This window comes from Artibeus jamaicensis, unplaced genomic scaffold (assembly GCF_021234435.1).
Source record: "Artibeus jamaicensis isolate MK-2021 breed Jamaican fruit bat unplaced genomic scaffold, CSHL_Jam_final contig_452, whole genome shotgun sequence".
Lineage (NCBI taxonomy): Eukaryota > Metazoa > Chordata > Mammalia > Chiroptera > Phyllostomidae > Artibeus > Artibeus jamaicensis.
Window position 1 is genome coordinate 12,533,380 of NW_026521837.1, and position 24,125 is coordinate 12,557,504.

The 24,125-nt window shown below is 37.8% G+C and overlaps 1 protein-coding gene across 3 annotated transcripts in view; it reads right to left on the reverse strand.

Moving 5' to 3' along the window:
• Positions 1-24,125, reverse strand: part of UNC5C (unc-5 netrin receptor C) — a 358,323-nt gene that overhangs the window by 120,595 nt on the left and 213,603 nt on the right. For all 3 annotated transcript variants that reach the window (XM_037140183.2, XM_037140173.2, XM_037140192.2), the window contains exon 3: positions 3,497-3,640. In XM_037140183.2, the coding sequence (XP_036996078.1) occupies positions 3,497-3,640 (144 nt within the window). The remainder of the gene's footprint in view (positions 1-3,496; positions 3,641-24,125) is intronic.

Consider the following 24,125-nt stretch of genomic DNA (forward strand, 5'->3'; position numbering starts at 1 on the left):
AGTTTGGAAAACTCAGTTTGAAGTTCTGACTCCTGCCCACCACTTTGCTTCTGTAGGTTTTCCATACAGAGCTGAGTCACATTTGCCAGGCCAAGACAAACCGGTCCCCTCCAGTGAAACCCTTCATTATGAACAACAGTTAAGTGCATAGAAATCAAAGTATTTCTAATGGACTACGACTAGAATAGAGAAATTCTTGGTGGGCAGAGCTACAATCATACGCTGGATGTATACACAATGAAATATAGTGTTATGGACTGAATCGTGTCCCCCCCAAATCCACATGTTGAAGTACTAACCTCTAACTCAGAATGTGACTTTATTTGGACAGAAGACCTTCAATGATGTAATAAGTTAAAATGAGGCCTTTAGGTGGCCCTAATCCAGAATGACTGATAATCTTATTAAGAAGAGAAATTTGGACCTGGACAGTTATAAAGAGAAGACCATGTGAAGACACCTAGAAGCCAAGGGCAGAGGCTAAAGAAAAAAACCAAGACTGCTGGTGCCTTGATCTCAGACTTCTGGCTTCCAGAATTGTGAGAAATAAATTTCTGTTGAGTTCCAGCCAAGATGGAAGCATAGGTAGAAACCTTTCACTGGCTCATACAACCAGAAGGAAGATAAAACCAATCTAAAATCAATAAACAACCAGAAGTGCCAGAAAATCTAACTGCATGGAACTCCAACAACCAAGGAATTAAAGAAACAGTCAACCTGACCAACCAGACTAGAAACAGGAAGAAAGGTGGATCTTGAGAGAACCTTTGTCAAGGCAGCGGACCGTGCAGGTGGGGCTGGCTGAAAGGACTTGGGGAACAGCAGCTAACCAGACTGCTCAGCGAGGTGGGGGCTGGCTGAAGGGGAAATTGAGACTCAGAGCTGGCTGTGGACTATGGCGGTTGCCATGGTAGCAGAAACTCCCAGTCTCACACAAGAGTTTGTTGGAAAGTTCACTAGGGCTGAGAAAGGGAGTTACACTCTTCCCTCTCTGGCCCCTCCCTGACAGACAGCAAAGAGGGCTGCCTTGCCTGGGTGAATACCTAAGACCACACCCCCTTACAATTTAACAGGGGCACTGAGACAAAGAAATATGGCCCAAATGAAGGAACAGAGAGAAACTCCAGAAAAAGAGCTAAGCGATGAGGAGATCACCAACCTCTCTGATGGAGAATTTAAAGCCCTGGTAATCAAGATGCTCACAGAACTGATAGAGCTTGGTCGCAAAATGAAAGAACAAATGAAGGCTACCCAAAATGAAATAAAGCAAACTATTCAGGGAACTGACAGAAACAGGAAGGAAAGCAAGACTGAAATCAATGATTTCGAACAAAAAAAGAAATAAACATCCAAATAAAACAGAATGATGAAACAGGAATTCAAAAAATGAAGAGAGGCTTATGAACCTCTGGGACAACTTGAAAAGTTCCAATATTTGAATTATAGGGGTGCCAGAAGGAGAAGAACAAGAGCAAGAAATGGAAAACTTATTTGAAGAAATAATGAAGAAAAAACTCTCCAATTTGGTAAAGGAAATACACTTCTAGGAAGTCCAGGAAGCTCAGAGAGTCCCAAAGAAGTTGGACCCAAAGAGGAACACACCAAGGCACATCATCATTGTTACCCAAGATTAAAGATAAAGAGAGAATCTTAAAAGCAGCAAGAGGAAAGGAGAGAGTTACCTCCAAAGAAGTGCCTATAGGACTATCAGCTGATTTCTCAAAAGAAACCTGATAGGCAAGAAGGGGCTGGGAAGAAGTATTCAAAATCATGAAAAGCAAGGACCTACATCCAAGATTGCTCTATCCAGCAAAACTATTATTTAGAATGGAAGGGCAGATAAAGTGCTTCCCAGGTAAGGTCACGTTAAAGGAGTTCATCATCACCAAGCCCTTATTATATGAAATGTTAAAGGGACTTATCTAAGAAATTGAAGAAGATCAAAAACTATGAACAGTAAAATGACAGCAAACTCACAACTATCTACAATTGAACCTTAAAAAAAAAAACAACAGTGAAACAAATACTAAGCAAACAAGAACAGGAACAGAATCAGAGCAATGGGCATCACATGGAGGGTTTTCAGTTGGTAAGGGGAGGGGAAGAACGGGGGAAAAGTATGAGAAATAAGAAGCATAATTGGTAGGCATAAAATAGTTGGGGAGAAGTTAAGAATAGTATAGGAAACAGAGAAGTCAATGAACTTACATGTCCAACCCATAGACATGAACTAAGTGGGTGGAGAATGTTGGAGGGTTGGAGGGGTGCAGGAAGAGGGAAAATTGGGAAAACTGTAATAGCATAATCAGTAAAATACACTTAAAAATAAATTTCTGTTGTTTAATTCACCCAGTCTCTGGTATTTTGTTATGGCAGCCCTAACAAATTAATGTAATGATACATGCTATTGTAAGGAACTTTGACTTTGTCACATAAACCACAGTAAAATTTTAAGCAGGGAGAGGTGAGGTGTGACCTAAGTTTTAGGACAATTGCACTTGTGGTGATATGAAAGAAGGATTGGAAGAAGGAAATGCTAACTGGGAAGTTTTTGCAATGACTGTGGTCTACATCAGGGTGCAGCACAGGCAGGAAGAGGCAAGTGTATAGAATTGGGAAAACATCAGAACCAAGATTTTAGTGACATAGAGATAAGTGATATTGACATCTGTCACAAAAGAATATTTAGTAAAATGCAGATATGCAAAGGAGTTCAGCCAGCACAACTTACATGGATTTAATTGGTTTCATACTTAAGAAAATTTCTCAGTATAGCAACTGAAAACAGATTATAGCAGTATTCGTGCTGCTCAAGATGTGAATAGTGTTCATTGAAAAAAGGAGTCTAAAGAAAGAGCTGTAGGGTGTATCTCCTTCTTGGGGATAATATTAGCATATTAACTTAGCATATTGAATATTAGCATATTAAAGAATCAGAGAAGTTTTGCAATGAAGAAACTTCTATAACGTTGGTAAAAAAAAGATACTTGCAACATGTATTTGATTACAAAATGCTTTTTGCAAGGCGCCTTTGAGGCTCTCCCTGAACATGAATACTCTAGAAATTAACACAGTATGGAAAATTGTGGTAATTCTGATGTGCTAGAACATTTCCAAAATAAACAGAGAAGCCCTGTCTGGGTGCTCTTTGTTTCCAATAGCAAAACTAGTCAACATTGTCTTAACAAACTGGCAGAATAAACTCATTATAGGAATATAGTTGGCTTTCCCAACCTAATTATTACCAGATTTGAAAAAAAAAACAGAATCTCTTGAAAGTAGCACTAATTATTTTCTGTCCTGAAAGGAAAACTACTCAGTGTCTTGATATGAAAAAATAAAATAATATTCACGTTACTTAAGGGAAAAGTGTAGCTCAAGTGCAGAATTCTGAGAGCTGTTTTTGACCAGGTTTCTTTGACACTAGAGCAGTGAGTCTGAATTTTCCTATTTCCCATCATTTCTGAAACCCACAGGGCCCGGCCCAAGGACTCACATGCGATGCGCACGTAGGCCTTTCTGCTCTTTGTGGTGCCCGCGGAGCTCCAGGCCACACACTGGCACCAGTAGTCTTCAGGCCCAAACAGTTCTTCCACTTGCTGGCGTGAAATCTCAATGCTCACTTCCCGGACAATGAGACCTAACAAGGGAAAGAAGATTTAAGTCAGAAGATTTGTAGTAAAGAAATACAAAATATCATACCATGTTTCTTCCCCTCAGTGATCTTTCTTGAAGCCGTAGGTCAACATCCCAGATATTGCCTCTTATCTCCTCTGATCCTCCTCGGGCTCCAGTTGTTTGACTCACAACTTTTTCATTCTCTTGTTTGCTATCTCAAGTCTTCTGGATTCTCAGAAGATGAAAGTGAAGATGTATCACTCCACAAAATTGTACTTTTCCCCATGTGGCCTAATATTCATTCTTCACCAAGTTATCTCCTTCCATATATTTAAACGTGAACTTGAATTTTACATTTTCTAAGGCTTCTACCTCAGTCATATAGGTTGTGGGCAAGATACCCATATGCTGTACACAGAATTACAAACTTAAATCTTCCTAGAAAGATTTCATTCACAAGAAATGAGAAAGAACCACCTAAAACTATAATCATAAGTGTGTAAGTTATAAATCTATATACCTAAATATCACCTATACATCAGGTTTCGTTATATCACCTAGCAATTATAAATATGTCGTGATTATTGAACTGAATTATTTCAACAGCTGTGTTTCATTTAGTAAGGTCAAATGTTTTTCTTGAAAGACTACCCATAGTCAACAAACCTTTGCTATTCTATCAAAGAATGTATGACTTTAGGTTTTTATGTATAATATTTTGAAAGCCCAAATGCTTCTCTGTAATTGCAATGTAATAGAAGTCCTCTTAAAGATAAAGTGGCCCCCAGCTAAAATGCTGGAATTATTGGAATTTGTTTCACAGAACCATATAGTGTTAAATAACAAAAATTGAACTAAGAATCTGGGGAGATCATTTTAGGAGTATTTACCTTCCAGAGATCCATTCTGCAGTGTGTGCTTTGCACTGAACAAAAAGAATAATCTAAATGATACATGTGTGTGACTGTCAGTTCTCCTGAGGACTGACCTTGCACTTTCCAGGTGGAGTGTGTGTTGAGAGAACTGACAGGGGCTCCCTCAGAGAGTGGAAGGATTTTCTCTGGGTCTATCATGAGCACAGGAAGAAAGATTAAACATATTTCTATCATTCATTCATTCATTCATTGAACAAATATTTATTAAGGATCAATTATATAAAAGACACTGCACTAGGTATTTGGGAAATGACAACTAAGATGGTGATTGTCCTCAATGAACATAAATTATTGTGAGGAGGGAACATATTGACTATAGATTATATAATTTATTATTTGGTTATAATTGTGTTCAGTACTGCAAAGGAGACATATAGAGGCACCTAAAATGAATAACAAGGGGAATGAAAGATCCAACATGAGTTGAGTTGGTTAAATTATGTGGGAGAGGAACAGGACATATGGAAGAAGCAGAGAAGAGAATGAAAAGATCAAGATCCCAGAAGAAGACAATTAAGCCCCAGACACAGAGAAAAATGGCATCAGATAAAAACTAAAGCTGAAAAGGGTCCAGCTTATACACAGACTTGTAGACTACTGGTTCTTCATGTGAACCCCAATAGTTTTGTTAGCATTACTTTGGCTTTATTGCAAATGCGAATTCTTGGGTTCCACTTCAGACTCACTGAATAAATAACCTTGAGAATCAGTCCCAGCAATCTGTGTTTTAACAAACCCTCCAAGAATTCTGATGCATGCTGCAGTTTGAGAACCACTGCTGTATACCACGTTTAAGATTTCAAATTTCTTCCTGAGAGCTACGTATATCATTAAAGTGATTTAAGCAAGTATATGACATAATCAGATGAGAATTAAAAATATAATACACACATGTATATGTATAAGTAAATATATATATATATACATTTATTTATGTAAGTATACATATATAAACATTTATTTATATATACATATGTGTGTATACATATACATATTCTGTGCAAAAGTCCAGCTATTGTCACTGGTAATACAAGGAGAATGGTTTGTGCCACAATTGCTGTAGCCTGGCAGCCAAGGAGAGTGGACTGGACTGTGCATATGTAAACAATGATGACCTCACTGTATTAGTCAATACAGTGGCGGTAGACACTGTTGAGTGAGCCAGTGTACTGTATAACCATCACATTCATAATTATTGAGAGAGTAGAGAGACAAATCTGCATCAAATTTTGTGTTAAGCTTGAATCTTCCTCTATGAAAACTATCGAATGATTCAGACGGCCACAGCTATGGGCAACTGGTGACTGGCAGCTTCATCACGACAATGTGCCTGTTCATACATCATGTCTCATGCAGAGTTTGTTGGCAAAACATCCAATCACCCAGGTGACTCAGCTCTGCTACAGCCCAGATTTGGCTCCCAATGACTTCTGGCTTTTCCCAAAACTAAAATCACCTTTGAAAAGGAAAAGATTTCAGACCATTATGAGATTCAGGAAAATATGAGAGAGGAGCTGATGGCAATAGGGAGAACTATATGAGGTCCCAATGGCCCTACTCAAGGCGACTGAGGCATCATTATCCTATATACAGTGTTTCTTCTATTTTGTATCTTCTTCAATAAATGTCTCTATTTGTCACAGCACATGGCTGGATACCTTCTGGACAGACTATATATATCCATATATCTATCTATATATATGTGTATATACACACACATGACATATACAAGATATAGTTTAACAAGTTCTTTGGAGTTTAATTAGTTCCCTAAAGTTATGTTTTCTTAAAATGTTTGATTATGATTTCTTGGTATAAGGTGACATAAAAAAAGTATCTAGAGATCTTAAAAAAGAGCATTCCAGAACTCACTCTAAAACCTAGGATATGTTCAAAGGGATAATAGCATTCAGGAAAATAACAGCCACCCAATATAAGCAGGTGCTGTCACACTGGGGAATAAACAATAATTCCTATGAAAAGCTGACGGGACTTGAGTCACAGAAATGACAAAGCTCTTAGTTTGACTAATGAGTCTCTGAACTGGAATGAAGCCCAGGAAAGTGGGTTTTGTAATCTGCAGGCAGGGCAAGACCCTGAAGTGACAACTCTATTGTCAAAACTTATTGATCATATTTAAAATTACTTTAAAGTTTTGAAAATCAGCAAAGATCTTATGTTTATATAGCAATCAGCTTAAAAAGAATTTTCAAGTGGAACATCCCAATTCTTCATCCCTCTATGAAAAGATTAGTCTATTATTTTAGCCAATGTCCAATTAATAAAATGAGTTCTGTAGCAAAAATCACAATTTATTAACAAAAAACACTACTTTCCTCCCTCTTTCCTGAGGGAGGGAGGCCTTTCATTTTCCTGCTTAGGACTTTCATTTTCCTATCTTACCGTAATTATTCTATTTTTTCCCGATATGTAGAAATCCATGCAAAGATGCAACACAGCTTTTCTATACCCACCCCCCCATTTTAAATACTTATTCCACATTCTGGTGTTTAACACTTTTGCCTGTTTTACTTGTTTATACCTTCTCTCTTCATGCAGAGATTCATTTACTGGAAAGAAAACTCTTCCTGTAAACTTATTGCAGTGATTTACAGTCACCTAAAGGCGGGTAAACTTTGCAGTGTGTATTTCCTTAGAAGTGTAATGGTTCTTTCCAAAATGCAGAGCAGCAACAAATGAGCTCAGGATATTAAAACCACATGCAAATATTTTGTGTCCCAAGATGATAACTTTAGTTTTCATTCCCCTCACCCCTTTTACTTAAAGCAGTTACAGGAAATCTGATTAAATGCTAGGGGAACTTCACTAAGGCCACTGTATCTCTTTAGCCCAAATAGGTTAATGGCAGTCTGCACTGACCACAGATCTGAAGCCTTTTGAGAAGCCACAGACCGACCTTCCTGCTACAGGGATTATTCATAGTATGAGTGTTCTGAGATGTGCGGCCCAGGATCCCTGTTGGTGTTGGAGTGAAGCACACACCGATTTTTGTTCTCAGCTTGATACAGGCCCCATTCAGGGTGGGATGTATAGTTGTGTACAGTTGTCCTACCACATTCCCCAAATTCACATTCCAATTTCTGGTCATCAGTACAACAACAAGAAGAAACTGAAGCATGGAGTATCGAAACACAGCTTAGAATTCCCTAGAATCTGCTGCATTACCCAAACTCTTAGCTACTTGGTAACATACCTTCTTTTCATTACCACAATTAAGTTCGCTCCTGAAGACATTTTGCTTATTAGACCAGAGGCTCCTGGTGTGGGTAAAAATAGGTAATATCTTTTCTCTCTAAAAGTAAAAATTCAAATCTGCTTAAAGTCTTGAGATAGAAACATTGAGCTGCCTTGAAGTTTGAAATGCCATCAGCATTACATCCAAGGTGGCTGCTTTGAAGAGCAACTGGGAACCCGAAATTGGTTTCAGGTTATTTAAAGGTGGGGGAAATGCTTTGGTTGACAGGACTCACTCAAATACAAATGTGTATTTCCCATCACATCTGGTAACTTCAAAGATTTCCCATCATTGTCCTTCCTTTAATAGTGGCATCTCAAGGATGCATGCTGTTTGAAGTTTGCAGTGATTTGCTTTTATAATAGGATTCATTGTGGTTTGGGAGATAGAGTGCAGGAAAGTAATTAGCGTGATGTACCAAGAAGTCTTATAATAAGTACAAATATGCACTTGCTAATAGGAAGTTTCAAATGATTTTAGAAATTCAGATGCAAGTACAACTCTCTGATTGGATTGTTGTGAGGATGTCCGAAATCATGACAATAAACTCTTATAATTGACATTTATACTTTAACATAATTTTAATTTCATAATAGTGGTCAGGCACCACAAATAGTGTTTTTCTAGAGATTATTATAAAGTGATCACAAACACATGATGAATCCTGTTGTATAATTATTTAAAACAAGATCCATATTCTCCCAGAAATGTAATCTATATAATGTTGCCACCAAATATGAAAAGTCCATGAATGGACTTTTCAAAAATTATGTTAAATTCCAAAAACATAAAGAGAGATCAGACATTATCTATACCCTTAAGCTGTTCATTTATCCTATTTCTTAGGAGATATTTAAAATAATCATGCCTCATCTTAAACATTTTTTTAAATGTGGTCATAAAATTTGTACCTTCTGACACCCTATCTCTGATAAAAACATCCTAACCTCATATCAGACTTGGATGTTATGTATGTATTTCTCAGTCCTCCCAATTGTTTTACCTTTCACATGACCGACTGAAGTTTTACGACATTGTGTTGTGCAGATTTCTTCCTCCCCTCTCCCTATTGGAAGAAGAGCTGCAGCGCCTCTTCAGCCAAATCTCATTATAGTACATTCACATGTAGGACTGGGGTTGGTGGGAAATGTACAAAGCAGCAGGTAGAGATGTCCTGGACTATATTACATTTTATTGAATTAGTGTGGTCTCTTTATCATGTTTTCTCCCAGAGCCTAATCCTATTAGTTTTCACTAATATGACCTAAAATATGAAACATATGGGTTCTAGATGCCTTAATATAAATTAAATCGCAGAAAATACCATCATTATTTAAAAGGATGTTACACACAAACACGGATAATTATTTTTACAATTTATAACTCGCTAAAATAATCAAAATATGATAGTTTGAAACACAGGACTTTATAATCAGGACACTGTTTTATGTTACGTGAAGCCATTTGATAACATTTAAACTATATCAGGAAAAGAAGACATTGTAAACACATAATTTACAAACTTTTCTCTGAAATAGATTTCCTTGAATTTTTAATACATTTAATATGTAAACAGGCCAACTAATTAACTAAAATTACATTGTGCAATTGGTAATTAGAACTTACTGGTGTGTTAGATTTATTATGATTATAATTTTGTTAAAGTTACATTTATCATCTTTAGGATCACAATCCATTTACCCAAAAGTTAAAGGATAACATAGCTGGGGCTGAATGGTTCAAGGGCTTGCCAGGAGATATTTCATACTTAGATCATTGACTTGGTTCCTTTTTATATAATAATTTCTAGCCACTTGATTCTGCCTGGCATCCTGTGTCCAATGAGAGTCTGTATTTTGTTTTCTTATATTTTTATTTAGTCTATAACTGAGAAGAAAATATTCATTGGTTTTTCTTCTGGAATGTGGACACTTCTTGGGCTCCTAGAAAGTTGTATAACAATCATATATAAATTCAGTTTTCCCCCTTGAAACTTGAAATTTCAATTGCAAAATGATATTAAGATAGTGACAATTGTTTAAAATAAGTATTCTTATGTTCCTTGCAGCATTATTTACAATCACCAACATATGGAAGCAGCCCCAGTGTCCATCAGTAGGTGAGTGGATAATACAGCTGTATGACATTTACATGACGGAATACTACTCAGCCTTAAAAAAAAAGAAAATCTTACCTTTTGTGACAGTGTGGATGGACCTGGAGAACATTATGCTAAGTGAAATAAGGCAGTCAGAGAAAGACAAATACCATATGATTTCACTCATATGTGGACTCTAAGAACAAACTGAACTAACAAGCAAAAGAGATACAGACATATAGACGGAGAACAGATGATAGCTAGTAGAGTGGTAGGTGGTTAGGGGGTGAAGAGATTGAGCTAAAAGGAAAAAGAACACAGACAACAGTGTAGTGATGGCAGGAGAAAAGAATATATAAGGAGAATAAATGGAAAAATACAATAACGTACACACACAAAATAAAACAAAATATAGTGACAATGTTAACACTTTCTCCCTTTCTTTTTTAACCACCATCAAACTTAGAGATGATGGTATGAAGGTTAATTATGGTGTTGGTTATAGATAGCCATTCCGAGTTATGTGGGGATGTAGCTGAGCCACCATGTGGAAAACAAGTGGTGAGTGAGTTGTCAAACAGGAGCCATGCTCATTGATAGGTTTTCCCATGGGGAATCAGGCTTGCATTATACCTAGGCTGCTATGAGGCTTGCTTTTGCTAAAACTCTTTCACTCTGCATTGAGGCAAAAAGGGCTTACTGCAACTTCCTAAAATATGAGCTAAACCTCCCAAGTATAGAGTGTAACCAGTTCAATCACTTTTCCCCTTGGTCTTCAACATCCTTCTTCTTTGATGTAATTAGCAACATCCTCTCCTTTATTGTCTGTAAAAGGTAACCACCTAATTCAAACCTGTGCGTAGTACATGAGGACCATCCTCAATGTATTGTACCGAGAAAAGCAATAAAAGCCTGTCCAGGCAGGGATCAGGGCCCTTTCTCTCACTTAGAGAGTGGCCATGCCAGCCCTTTTTTTCCACAGGACTTCTGTAGTTCATGTGAATTTGTTCATAGCCACCACAACACATGAATCCTGCAGGCCAGGATCTGCATCAGTTGGGTATGCAAAATATTATTTCTCACATATACAGTTGTAATGAGTTGACAGAAATTAATCATACCAGTTTTGTCCCATCATTTAATTTCTCTTCTTATCTTTGGTGATGAAAACCCTGTTTAATCTCTGTTTCAAGAAGCCTTTGGAGACCACAATGGTAACTAAACAGCTTTCTGTAACTTACCTTTGCCTTGTGTGTCAATGTTTTTTAAAATGTAAAGAAACAACTTTGTAAAAACATGATGGTGATTTGTTTAATTTGAAAGGACACAACATATTCCAGTGAGTAGTAAATGCATTACTCTTCCTAAGTGTTTTCCTTAAAACACCAAACTTACTATGTATATCTGAATGTATATTTCAACAATATAGTATATTAAAAGTATAGTTCTTAATAATTATCTAAATCTAAAAACATGCATTCTTTTGTGTTCTAATTTAATGTAACCCACTCATAATAGTAATAGAAGTAATTTTAACCAAATTTTCAGAAAAGATTCCTATCAATAAAGGTGGAGAATAATAAAGTGTTCTTGGAGATCTCATTGACTGTGTACTCGTGAATTACAGACCATATTATTATTTTTGTTGAGTTATTCATCCAGTAGGTATGTATTGAGATTCTACTATGTGCCATGCACTCTTCTATGCACAGTGAATATACTGGTAAGGAAGGCAGAGAAGCATTCTGCCATTCCACAATTAACATTGCACTGTGGAGGTAGTTCTTGAGCATCTATTTTGTGCACAGTAATTTCTAAGGTAGCTGTAGAGATGAATTCCTTATGAATTATTGAGAATTTTACTCTCTAATACTAAAGATAAAAATGGAAGTTTTCTGAATAAAGAGACTCCGTCATATGTATTTTATATCAATCAATACAGTAACAGGTGAATAATATGTACTTTTATAGCCATAATTCAAAGTGGTGTTAAATCTCAGATACTAAGTAAATTTCATTATAATTCAGAAGAGTAAAGCTAAGTAGTATTTATTGAGCATCTACCATGTGTTTCAGTTAATTTTCATAATAAACTTTGAGAAATAGTATTGCTATAACTATAATATGGGTAAGGAACAGAGGTCAGAATTTAAGTAATTTTTCACACAGCCAATAATTCCTGAAATTAGGATTTAGCGTTTTTCTAAATCCAGTGTTTCTACTACTTTCAGTACACCAAATATCTTTCAAAGTGCATCTCAAGAAAGACATACTTTGTTTCATCATCAAATCAGTTTGGGGATCTCTATTTAATACATCCCTCTCCTGGAAGCTCAGCATTCCCAACATTATATTAAAGGCATTGGTCAGAACTTATGCCCTAAAGATGTCTGTAATTTGAATTGCCACCATTTCCCCCAAATATATTAAACCAGAGAACCCTACAGTCAACATAAACACAAAACACCATCTTATCGTGGCATTCACTCTCATTTTGTTTTTATTCTCCCTACATTGATTTATCAAATAAAGGTAATTGATTATTTGAAAAAGTCTCAAAACCTTTTGAAGAAAGCTGTAGTTAGTGAAACAGCTTCAGAGGGAGAGATCCAGGAAAACAGGGAGAATGGAATATTTGAGTTGGATGCTGTAGCATGGTGAGAGTTTAAAGATTTAGAGAGGAATCAGAGACACTTCAGGAGGAAATAATAGGAGGACAAAGGGCAGGGGTAAAGATCATGGAGTACTATAGGGGAGAGGAGTTTACATGAAACCATAGAATTACATAGAAGAGAGATTCCCAGAGAGCATTGAATGACAAGTAGAAAAGTTGTTGTGTGGAGCAGAGAGACTGTAAAAATTGTAAATTGGTGGAATAACATTTTTTAAAATGACATATGCTTTAGGAAGATTAATCTGTCTCTACTAGTAAATGAGACAAATCTGATTTGTTTTAATGGGATTTTAATAATTTTAATGTAAATTATTGTTACAAAATTTGTTTTCATATCTATGATCTTACATCAAGTCATTAATTACATGCTAAGAGCAATATTCTTGACCTGAAAACACTGTTTGACAGTGAAAATCATGCATATATATTGAGAACAATAATTACTCATACTGTTGGTTTTTCATTTTATACTTTCATTCCTGTTATTTATTTTTTAACTATATTTTATTGATTATGCTATTGCAGTTGTCCTAATTTTTCTCCCTTTGCTACCCTACACCCAGCACCCCATAGTCCCTCAGGCAATCCTCCCACCATTGTTCATGTTCATGGGTCATACATATAAGTTCTTTGACTACTCCATTTCCTATACAGGACTTTACATCCCCATGGCTATTCTGTAACTACCTGTTTGTACCTTTTTTTTAATGATAATGCAATATTGAGTAACAAGTTTGTGCATATGAAGGAATTTTTTAAATTTAATTTATTTATCTTTAGAGGGGAAGGGAAGGATTGAGGGAGAGAAATATCAATGTATGGTTGCCTCTGGTGTGTCCCCTGATGGGAACTGGCCTGCAACCCAGGCATGTGCCCTGACTGGGAATTGAACCGTGATCCTCTGGTTTGCAGGCTCATGCTCAATCCACTAAGCTACACCAGCCAGGCCTGTTTGTACTTCTTAATAATCTTACCTTCTCACCCATTCCCCCATGTCTCCCCCGCCATCTGGCACCACCAAAATGCTCTCTGTATCCATGATTCTGTGTCTGTTCTTTTTGTTTGCTTAGTTTGTTTTAGATTCAATTTTTGATCCATTTTTATTTTTTGCCATTTTATTGTTCATGGTTTTGATCATTTTTTTCCTAAATAAGTCTGTTTAACATTTCATATAATAATGGTTTGGTGATGAACTCCTTCAGTTTTTTTTCTTGTCTGGGAAGCTCTTACTTTCTCTCCGATTTTAAATGGTAGCTTTGCTGAGTAGAGCAATTTTGGCGGTAGCTCCCTGCTTTTCATGACTAAATATTTCTTGCCAATCCCTTATAGCTTGCAAAATTTCTTTTGAGAAATCAGCTGACAGCCTTACACAAACTCCCCTATAGGTAACTAACTGCTTTTCTCTTGCTGCTTTTAAGATTCCCTGCTGGGAACTGGCTTGCAACCCAAGCATGTGCCCTGACTGGGGATCGAACCGCGATTTTTTGGTTCGTAGGTCTGCTCTCAATCCACTGACCTATACCAGCCAGGGCAGATTTCCTCTTTATCTTTAACCTTTGGAATTTTAATTATTATGTGTCTTGGTGTGAGCCTCTTTGCATCCATCTTGTTTTGGACTCTTTATGCTTCCTGGACTTGCATGTCTATTTTCTTCACCAAATTAAGGAAGTTTTCTTTCATTACTTTTCCAAATAGATTTCCAATTTCTTGCTCTTTCTCTTTTCCTTCTGGCATGTCTATGATGCAAAAGTTGGACCTCTTGAGGTTGTCCCAGAGATTGCTTATACTATCCTCATTTTTTGGATTCCTTTTTCTTCTTGTTCTGGTTGGTTGTTTTTGCTTCCTTATGTTCCATATCATTGCTCTGAATCTTGGCTTCATCCATTCTACTGTTGTTTCCCTATAAATTGTTCTTCATTTTTCTTTATTTTAATTACTGCATCCTTCATTTATGACTGCATCTTTTTCGTGCTATTGAGTGTCTCACAAAGTTCTTTGATCATCCTTATAGCCCGGGTTTTGAACTCTGCATCTTATAGATTGCTTATCTCTATTTAGTTCAGATCTTTTTCTGGAGTTTTGTTCTGTTCTTTCAATTAGATCATGTTTCTTTGTTTCCTCACTTTTGCAGCCTCTCTGTTTGTGTCTATGTATTAGGTACAGCTGCTTTGATTCTATGTCTTGCTAGTGGGACTACTATAGTAGGTGTCCTCTAGGATCTGGTGGCTCAGCCTCCCCTATTACCCAGCCTTGATACTAGAGGTGCACCCTTCATGTGGGTTGAGTACACTCTCCTCTTGTAGTTGAGCCTTGGTTGCTGTTGGTAGCTCAGTTGGAGGGATTTACCCAGGCCTGTCAGCTGCAGGAACTGGTTATGACCACTTACTACCAACCTCTGTCCTCCACGGAGGATCAACTGTCCAGGGACAGGGTGTTGGTGCTCTGACATGGTCTGTAGCTGTCCACTGGGTGTGCTGGTTCTGGGGTTTCCTAGGTGGTGCAGGCCGAGGTCAGCCCCCACCTATGTTTTGCCCTAGACCACCTTTCCTGAACTATAAAGCAATATGAGATGGCTACTACTCGTGCTGGACTTGGAGATTCCCAGGTGAAGCCAAGCTCTGGATCTAAGCTGGTTGCTGCTAGTGCTGGGCCTGGGGCTCACTGAGGCCAGCTGTTGTTTATGTGATAGGATTTAGGAAGTTATAAAGCATGAGCCAAGGTCAGCCATTCATATGGGAAAAAAAGCTTGAGTCAGCTGTAAATTGGGTGGGGTGTACTATCAGGGCATCTCCAAAGCAGGTCAAACAGTATGAGCCAGGTTGATGGAGTTTCAGATTTGGCACCAGCTTACTGGCTCTCTTGGGGGAGGGTTTAGATAAGGGACAATAGCCTCTGCTTACCTTCTTTCTTTCAAAGTTTCTTTTGAGAAATCAACTGATAGTCTTTTGGGAATTCCTTTGTAAGTAACTCTCCGCTTTTCTCTTGACTCCCTTAAGATTCTCTCTTTAATCTTTGACATTTTAATTGTGATGTGTCTTGGTGTTGTCCTCTTTGGGTCCAACTTGTTTGGGACTCTCTGTGACTATGTGTGGGTTCCTGAAGAGGAATTTCATGAGGCTTCAGCTATTGCTTCCACCCCACCAACCCAATCCCTGCTGATTTTTGCAGCCAGAAGTTGAGGACTGTCTCTTCCTGGCACTGGAACCCTGGCCTGGGGACCTGGTGTGGGGCTGGGACTTCTCTTTCCTGAGATCTCTCTCCTGAACTTTTATCCACCACATGTGGGTGAGGGACCAGCCTGTTCAGCACCTGTGCCCCTCTTACCAGTCTGGATGGATATGGTTTCTTTAATTCTGTAGTTATCAGACTTCCATTCAACTTGATTTATAAAAGTTCTGCCTGATGGTTGTCTCTATTTCAGTTGTACTTTTTATGTGGTTGTGCAAAGAGATGAGCCATGTCTGCCTACACGTCATTTTGTACTTACTCTAAATGTTTAAAAACAAGGATTAACAGCAATCACTTTTGGAGTCATCGCCACTTCAAATAGTTCACATACATTTTATGTATTTGTGGCAGCTACTTGTTTATCTTAAAAGCAATATATTTATATTCTGAATGAAACTTCTAAACCAAACTATAAAGGTTCACTTTGTAAAGATTTCAAGTCATCCAGGACAATTATTATTACAGCTAAGGGACTAGACAAATATTCATCTACTCTACAGCAACTTACTAATTTCTTTAGTTAAGAAAATAAGTTTCTGCTCTGCATTTACTGTGTAACTTTTGGAAAGTCAAAATTATTTTGAGATTAAAACTACATTCTATTCACAAAATTACCTTTGGGGGTACTAACATAGAGTGGAGGGACACCAGATTAGAAATTATATTTAGGCATACATCTAGCTGAGAAAACCATGACTAGTTTTGAAAATTGTCATCAGAGTTGGGAGTGTTAGGTCTAGGTGGGGCTGTCAATCACCCAGGGCAATGCAGATATGGCGGTCATATTTAAAAATGGAGTTTGAACAGCGGGGTCCAGTTCTAGGGAATTGCCATGAAGTTTCTTGTCCTTCAGCGTATTCACTCAAGATTTCACAAACCCCCAAGGTCCCCCACTGTATTGAAGGGCAGGTGAAGTGGTGCTGCCTTGACACAATGAGGGGCAGAGTCTACTATATCGTCAACTGAAATGTTTGCACAGCTCATCTATTAGGAATTCCTTATATCCTTATTCCACCATAGAAATGAGTCAGGGCATTAAGCAACGGAATGGAAATTACTAAGAAAGCAAGTTCTGACTAATCCGGAGCAGAATAAGCAGAATAATCTGGAGCAGAATATTTAAATGAAGATTGAAAATTGATGAGCCCAGTGATGTCTTCTAAGATCTTCACTTTCCAGCTAGAATGTAAAGGTTTTTGTTTGTTACATTCCGTCTATATGGCCAAGAATAATACCTGGCACATATTATACATGTACAATAAATATTTATTGACTCAATGACAATGTATTTCCTCAGAATTTGATTACATATTTACTTAAAAGACATGTGATTGTGTTTGATTATGTCTTAGAGGAAAGAAATTTTCAGTCATGATGACAGTCGTACCTCCTCTCCTAGCCAGAAACACATCACAAAGCCCAGTTTTTATTTAAACTTGGAACATACTTGGCATTCACACTGAGAATGGGGGGAAAAGTAAGTTATTGCAATGCTTTTCAGGGCTTCCAAAATTGTTTAGAATAGCTGAATAAACATATAACAAGCTCTAATGAAGAGATTCTTTATGCTTTATCTTTTTTAAAACAGAGCTCCAATATGTAAGAATGACCAATTCACAAGAAGTAAATATTTCTTGTGAAATTCCAAGCAGTAATGATAAGTATTAGCATTTAATATTTTCAAGCCAGGACTGTGTGTTTTGATCTTCTACAGAAATATGAAATTTTTATTTTAACTTTATATAGGGTCTGAAAAATAACTACAGAGGTGGAAAAAGTAGGTTTATTGTTGTAATGCAGATAAATAATATAATAATTAAGAAAAATAATACAAGAATAAACTGTGTTTTGTGTATTCTTAACTCTAAACCTACTTTTGCCCCATCCTATATGTATTCTGATATCTCCAAAATATTTCTAAATATTCTGCAATCCTTGTCCCAAATTATCCTTTTATCTTTACAAAGGGAAAGGTAATTTATTAAAAACAATGTAACCATATATAAAGCACTTAAATCTACCACCCCTTTTATTTTTTAATACAGAGAATGTCTCCTTGCTCTTCTGATGATTCTAAGGTATATATACTTAGTTTTGGATGAACATAAGGCTTTAGGTAGAATTCTAGAATATAATACTGCTACAGGTATGCCAGTAAAACCTTATTTTTAATTAATTCTTGGCAATTAACTTAATTGAGAGTATGACCTTTGGAGATGATCTGGTTCAAATTCTAATTCTTCTAGTCACTAGATGGATAACCTCGGAGAAATTCCTTTGCCTCAATAAATATCATTTCCTTCAACAGGAAAATAAAAATCAAAATTCCTAACTCAATGAGTTGTCTTAAGGATTAAATGAAGTGATACATGTAAAACTCCTAGCAGAATAAGCCCTTAAATAAACCAATATAATTTCACAAGCTGAAATTTCTCATGTTATGCTGTGTATTAAATAACACCTCTCATTTCAGAGGCTTTACAAAGTAAACGCTTATTTTTCTATCACAAGTCTCCAGGGAAGTTGCCCTGTATGAGTTTTCTTAGTGATCCAGGCTGCGTCTATCTTGAACCTACATCCTCTCAAACACGGCTCCCAGGTTTTCTGAGTGAGAAGAGAGAAAGGAAAGCTCACATCTGCTCTTAAATGATTGGCTTAGCAATGGTAACATAAATTTGCTGATAACCTGTTGGCTAGAAGTAATCAGTTGGCCTGGTTGAATAGCAAGGATGCCAGGCCTGTATTCCTGTGCATTCTCTAGGAAAGAGCAGAACTGGATGTGAGTATTAGAAGTGCTACTCCAGTAGAGTGGATAGAGCTACTTCAATAGGAAAATGAAGGAATTGAATTTTTAAGAAATCCTAATGACATTGAAATATTCAGAGTTATGAAGTCAAATGAAATTTGGGTTTTGTTTTCTGTGGTATGAAAGTTTTTACTGACAGAAAGAACTAAATGTAGAAAAATAGAATATTTAATTTAAAAAAAGGAAATGAAATTTTTGGTCCTGGCTTGGCTATCATCATGAGTAACTTTGGGTAGGCCATTGAATTTCTCACTTTCTTTGTTTAAATCAATAAAAATAGATTCCTTTACCAGTTTACTACACAGGATTTTTGCTGGCTCAAAAGAAATCTTTAAGAGGAAGTACTTTTATAGACAGACTGCATGTCAAAGACTGTCAGTTCCTTACACTTTCTTGGGAACATAACCTGACCATATTTCCTAGCTTCCTTTGTTTTAGAAGTGGCCATAATAACAATTCTAGCCAATAGAATGTGAGTATAGAAGGAATGTGAACCTTGTCTTGGTCAATCTACTGAAGAAGCTGATGGGTGTCCTCTTTGCTGCCTTTTCTTTCCTGCTGGCTGGATGCCAAAGATGATGAAGCCTGAGAGGATGGCAGACCTCAGAGGGAGGGAGTCCAGGCTCATGCCTGACCAAGGGAACAGTGCTGCCCTACAAACAAGATCACCTTCCTGGAACTGTTACGTGAATAAATGTGCCATTTCATCATGGTTGGGCCATTCTGTTTTTGGGATTTCTAATTATTACTGTAGTTTTGTATAAGACAAACTTAAACAATGTAGTATAATATGCTTGGCACACAGTGGGCCTTCATAAATGACTACTGGATAAACAGATGAAGAAAATACTTATAAATCTCAATACTTTGGTTCTCTCTCTCTCTCTCTTTTTACTATTGAGATAGGATAACCAGAAGCTAGGAAAATTCTTTGGCAAGTGGAATGGGGAAACTGAGATAGCTGATTCAGACAGGCATCATCCAAATTGACTCACCTGCATTCTTCTTCCTTTGCATGGCCACTCCCTTAAGCATTATGCCCTCAGGACAATGAAGTTCTGAGAAGCATCAAATAATCTTAGTAACAAAACCTCAGGTCTGTTGACCTCAGAGACAGAGTTTTGGGCAACACCTAGACCTCAGTTATGTTTCAATTCCAGGCCCAGAAAAGCAGCAGAACCAGATGAAACTGCACCGTGGTTGACATCAGGAAGGGAAGCAATGACTAATTACCTCCTACCATAGCACCAACCAATCAGTAGAGACCACGACTCTGACCTTATATGCTCATTTGATGCATCGGCTTTTAAAGAACGCAACTGAAAAGATGATGAATATTCTACTGAGGTCCTCCCCTGAAAACTCCCCTAACATTTCTGCTTTTAGAAAACAGGTAAGATGACCCAGCAATTCCACTGCTAGGATTATACCCCAAGAATCCTAAAACATCAATTTCAAAGAACCTATGCACCACAATGTTCATAGCAGCACAATTTACAATAGCCAAGAGTTGGAAGCAACCTAGGTGCCCATCAGTAAATGAATGGATCCAAAAATTGTGGTACATATACACCATGGAATTTTATGCAGCAGAGAGAAAGAAGGAGCTACTACCTTTTGCAACAACATGGATGGAACTGGAAAGCATTATGCTGAGTGAAATAGGCCAGGCATTGAAGGACAAATACCATATGATCTCACCTTTGACAGGAAGCTAAAGAATAAAACAAACAAGCAAACAGAATAAAAACAAAGACGCTGAAATAGAGAACAAGTGAGCAGCGACCAGAGGGGAGAGGGAAGGGAACTTAAGGGGAAAAAGGGGGAGGGATTTGGAGGAACAAGTATGAAAGACACAGAGATGAGGACTGGGGCGGGGGGAATAGGAGGGAGGGGGGAGACTGGGGGGGGGGGAAGAGAAAAAAAATGTACTTGAAAAGTAACCAAATAAAATTAAAAAAAAAGAAAACAGGTAAGAACCTATAAGACAAAGCCCCTAGTATGTACTCTCTCTCTAGAGTATGACATGCCCTCCTCTTTCAGGTATGTATCTGTGTTCTTTTTCTCTTAAGCTTAAGGGCCCTTCTTTTGACTCTGTAACTTACTTCCCGACTCCAAGCAGCCCAGCTGGCTCACTTCTGCATCTGTGACTTTCTCTAAAAAGCCAAAGCAACTCCCTGAGTAGGCTGCTTGAATTTTCTCTTCAAGTGTACTTTTGTTTTGCATGCTACATAAACTGCCTCTGGTGCTAGAGTTTTTGGCCCTGAATTTTTTGCCAAACTCCAGGACTGAGAGCCCACATTGCCAGTACAGTGTGATTTAGAGCTTAGCTCCAAATTATTATTATATTTTATTTGGCAATATCTTGTTAGACATGCAGAGAAGCATTCCTATTAATTCTGAGTTCTCAAATATCTGAATGTGATTGTAATATGCTCAAGATGCTATAAAGCAGAGGAATTTGCTTAGTATGTAACACAATATGATTTTCAAAATGTTATGCTGTATTTTCTCTTTTCAGAAAAGTGACACCTAATTCTGACTGTTGTGTGTTACTTGTCTTCACATTCATTCTGCACTAGCATCACAAAGAAGAAGAAATAAGGAAAAATTATCATGTCCCACTACGAGCCCCAATTCCCTGAGATACTTATGTAACTGTATAATGCTGCCAACTGAACAAACAGCTTCAATCATGTGTCTGTTCATATCTCCAGGCAATGTTTTGTTCTTCTTTCTTCTTTTATAAATGCATTCCCTTCAAAGGATGCATACACTGGTGGATAAACAATCTTCATAGGAGAACAGGAAAGAATGCTACTTAATACGTGCGGTTCGGTATCATGAGGTGTAGAGCCCCAGCAAATAATATTTTGTGATGACACTAATACTAATGAACATGATGACATTCTCATGATTAGCTATATTTTTAGTACAGGAAAATGAATGGACACACCATTCAGTCTAAAGGATGCACACCCCATGCTGACAAACACCACTGAGTTTCAGTGTAAAGGGAAGTTATGTGGACAGTATACACACCCACCTGACAGTGCTATGTTTATTTACATGCTATCATTCATCCAGTATTTTCTCTTTACCTACAAGTTGAAGTGTATTTACTTCATACCCTATTATAAGCCCGTTTAGTCCCATTTCTGTAGATTCCACTTACATACGCAGTGTTGAATAAATCAGTAGCTAATAAATGTCCTTGGAAATATGTTTAGAGATAAATAATGAATTACTGGACCTGGTCATAAATATACACTTTTTACTCTCAGGATCCTAAAAGAAATGTAGCTGACCCATTACATGCATATACAGAAAAAGAGAAATAAATATAGAGCAGTCATGTAAAACAATCCTGGCTTATTACTCTTGAATGGATGTGCTGCAGAGAAAATAATATTATCATATCTGTTCAAAAAATTCTCCTGCCAAGGAAACACTAAATAAGGTTGGAGGGTCAGCCTTTCCATCATAAGTAGTTTTTTGTCATAACTCCTTGGCCTGAGGCACTGGACCAGCCCCACAGCAGAGAGAACTACAGGAGGCTCAGGATTCCAACCCTGCCGTGCCTTCCCTCTCAAAGGTACTGCTCCGGCTGACCACAGGCAGGCTTTTAATTTGTAGCAAGATGGTCTGATGAGCAGACTGGGAGGGCAATACAGATGGAAAATACAGATCAAGGACAGATAAAAATATGTTCATTCACCTTGAAAAATACAAACAAGACTTTTAGGCAATCACGTACAGGGATGTATCTATTGGAAAATGAGAAGAATACAATCACTTCACTCTCAGGAATAATTTTCACAATCTCCTTTACATTCTACCCCAACTACTCCCCATAATCCAATACCTGTACACTTCCTACATCTGTATTTAAATGATGTAGATGTACGTCCCCTGAACATACCTCATAAATGTCAACCCACCCACTCACAAGCTTCTTGCTAACTCAGCCAGTTTCGTGTTTGTTTTTAACATCTACTATGTAAGTGATCCCTTAGCAACACTTTGAAGTTCCATCTCTATTAAAAGTGAAGTGGGACCTTGTGTACTAAGAAGAGAAATAATGACAGTGCATGGCTGTTATTTCATAAATTCCTGACTATAAAATAAATCTCTGCTTAAAAAAAAAGTAGAACCCATGAGCCAAAGTAAAAAAAAAAGGCAAAAATAAAATGTAGAAGGTTAAAAGGAAGCACATCAAATCTTGCCAAAGATTTGTGTTTTACATAAAGCTGCAGTTGGGACCTCACAAAGGAAATCTCTGCGCTGTTTATTTCTGGCTCAGAGGATTTACATGCTCTTTCTGATCATCTGGGCCTTCAACACTGGGTAATGTCTCCCAGTCCCCAGCTTAGCGCTCATGCAAAATTGAAGCACTTTGGAGGCAGTTCAGTAGCTGCAGATGAATCTCAATGTGCAGGAAAAGGCATAATGGCTGTTTAGCACATGCTAGGAGAAGCTGAGGAAATCAGGGGGAAAATCTATTGAACATAAGCCATCAGGGAGGCCAACCAGGGCAACTGCATTAACAATGTGTTCACATTCCTGTTGTGCTGCTAAGCCAAGCAGGAAGGAGAGTTGGGTGTGTCTTCATGTGTATGAAAATACAAAGTGAAGCTTTTTTGATTACATTGGCTATTTTGGTTTATTTTTGGCAACTATGTGGGCAAAGAATTTTCATGAGAAAGTGGGTAGGAGGAGCTTCACGTCTCCATGAGACAAGACGACTGCTGAAGGGCAGAGGTGGGCAAGGCTGCCCTGGGCTGGGCTTGAATGAAATGCAGGAGCCCAGCTGAGCAGTTCTTTTCTTGCATCTGGCTCACTGTACAATGCAACAGATTGGGGGAGGCTGCAGAAAGCTGGTACAGAACACTAGGGAATGCTTTCATTGCCGGATACATTTATAGTTTAGAAATATTGACCAAAGGAGGGAAATTAGCCAGGTAAATACCTTCACTTTCAGCTCCTACCACCACTACTCACTCACTGCCTTCATCACCATGGCCTTTTTCTCCATGGTATTTAATAGGTTTGTTTTAGAGCAGTTACAAATTTCCAGCACATTGAGAGGAAGGTACACAGATTTCCCATACACCTCCGACCACTACACATGCATAGCCTTCCCTACTATCCACATCCCCCACCAGCGGTACATTTGTTACAATTGATGAGCCTACATGACACATCATCATCACCCAAAGCCCACATTTTACATAAATGTTCACTCTTGCTATTGTGCATTCTATGGATTTGGACAGATGTATAATAACATGTGTCCATCATTATAGTCCCATGCGGAGTAGTTTCACTGTCCTAAAAACCCTCTGTGCTCCACCCATACATGCCTCCCTCCCCTTCAACTCCTTCAACTCTTTCGACTGGCTCCATCACTTTGTCTTTTCTAGGACGGTGTAGTATTGGAACCACAGAGTGTGCAGCCTTTCCACACTGGTGTCTTTCGCTCAGTAATATTCATTTTAAGTTTCCTCCAT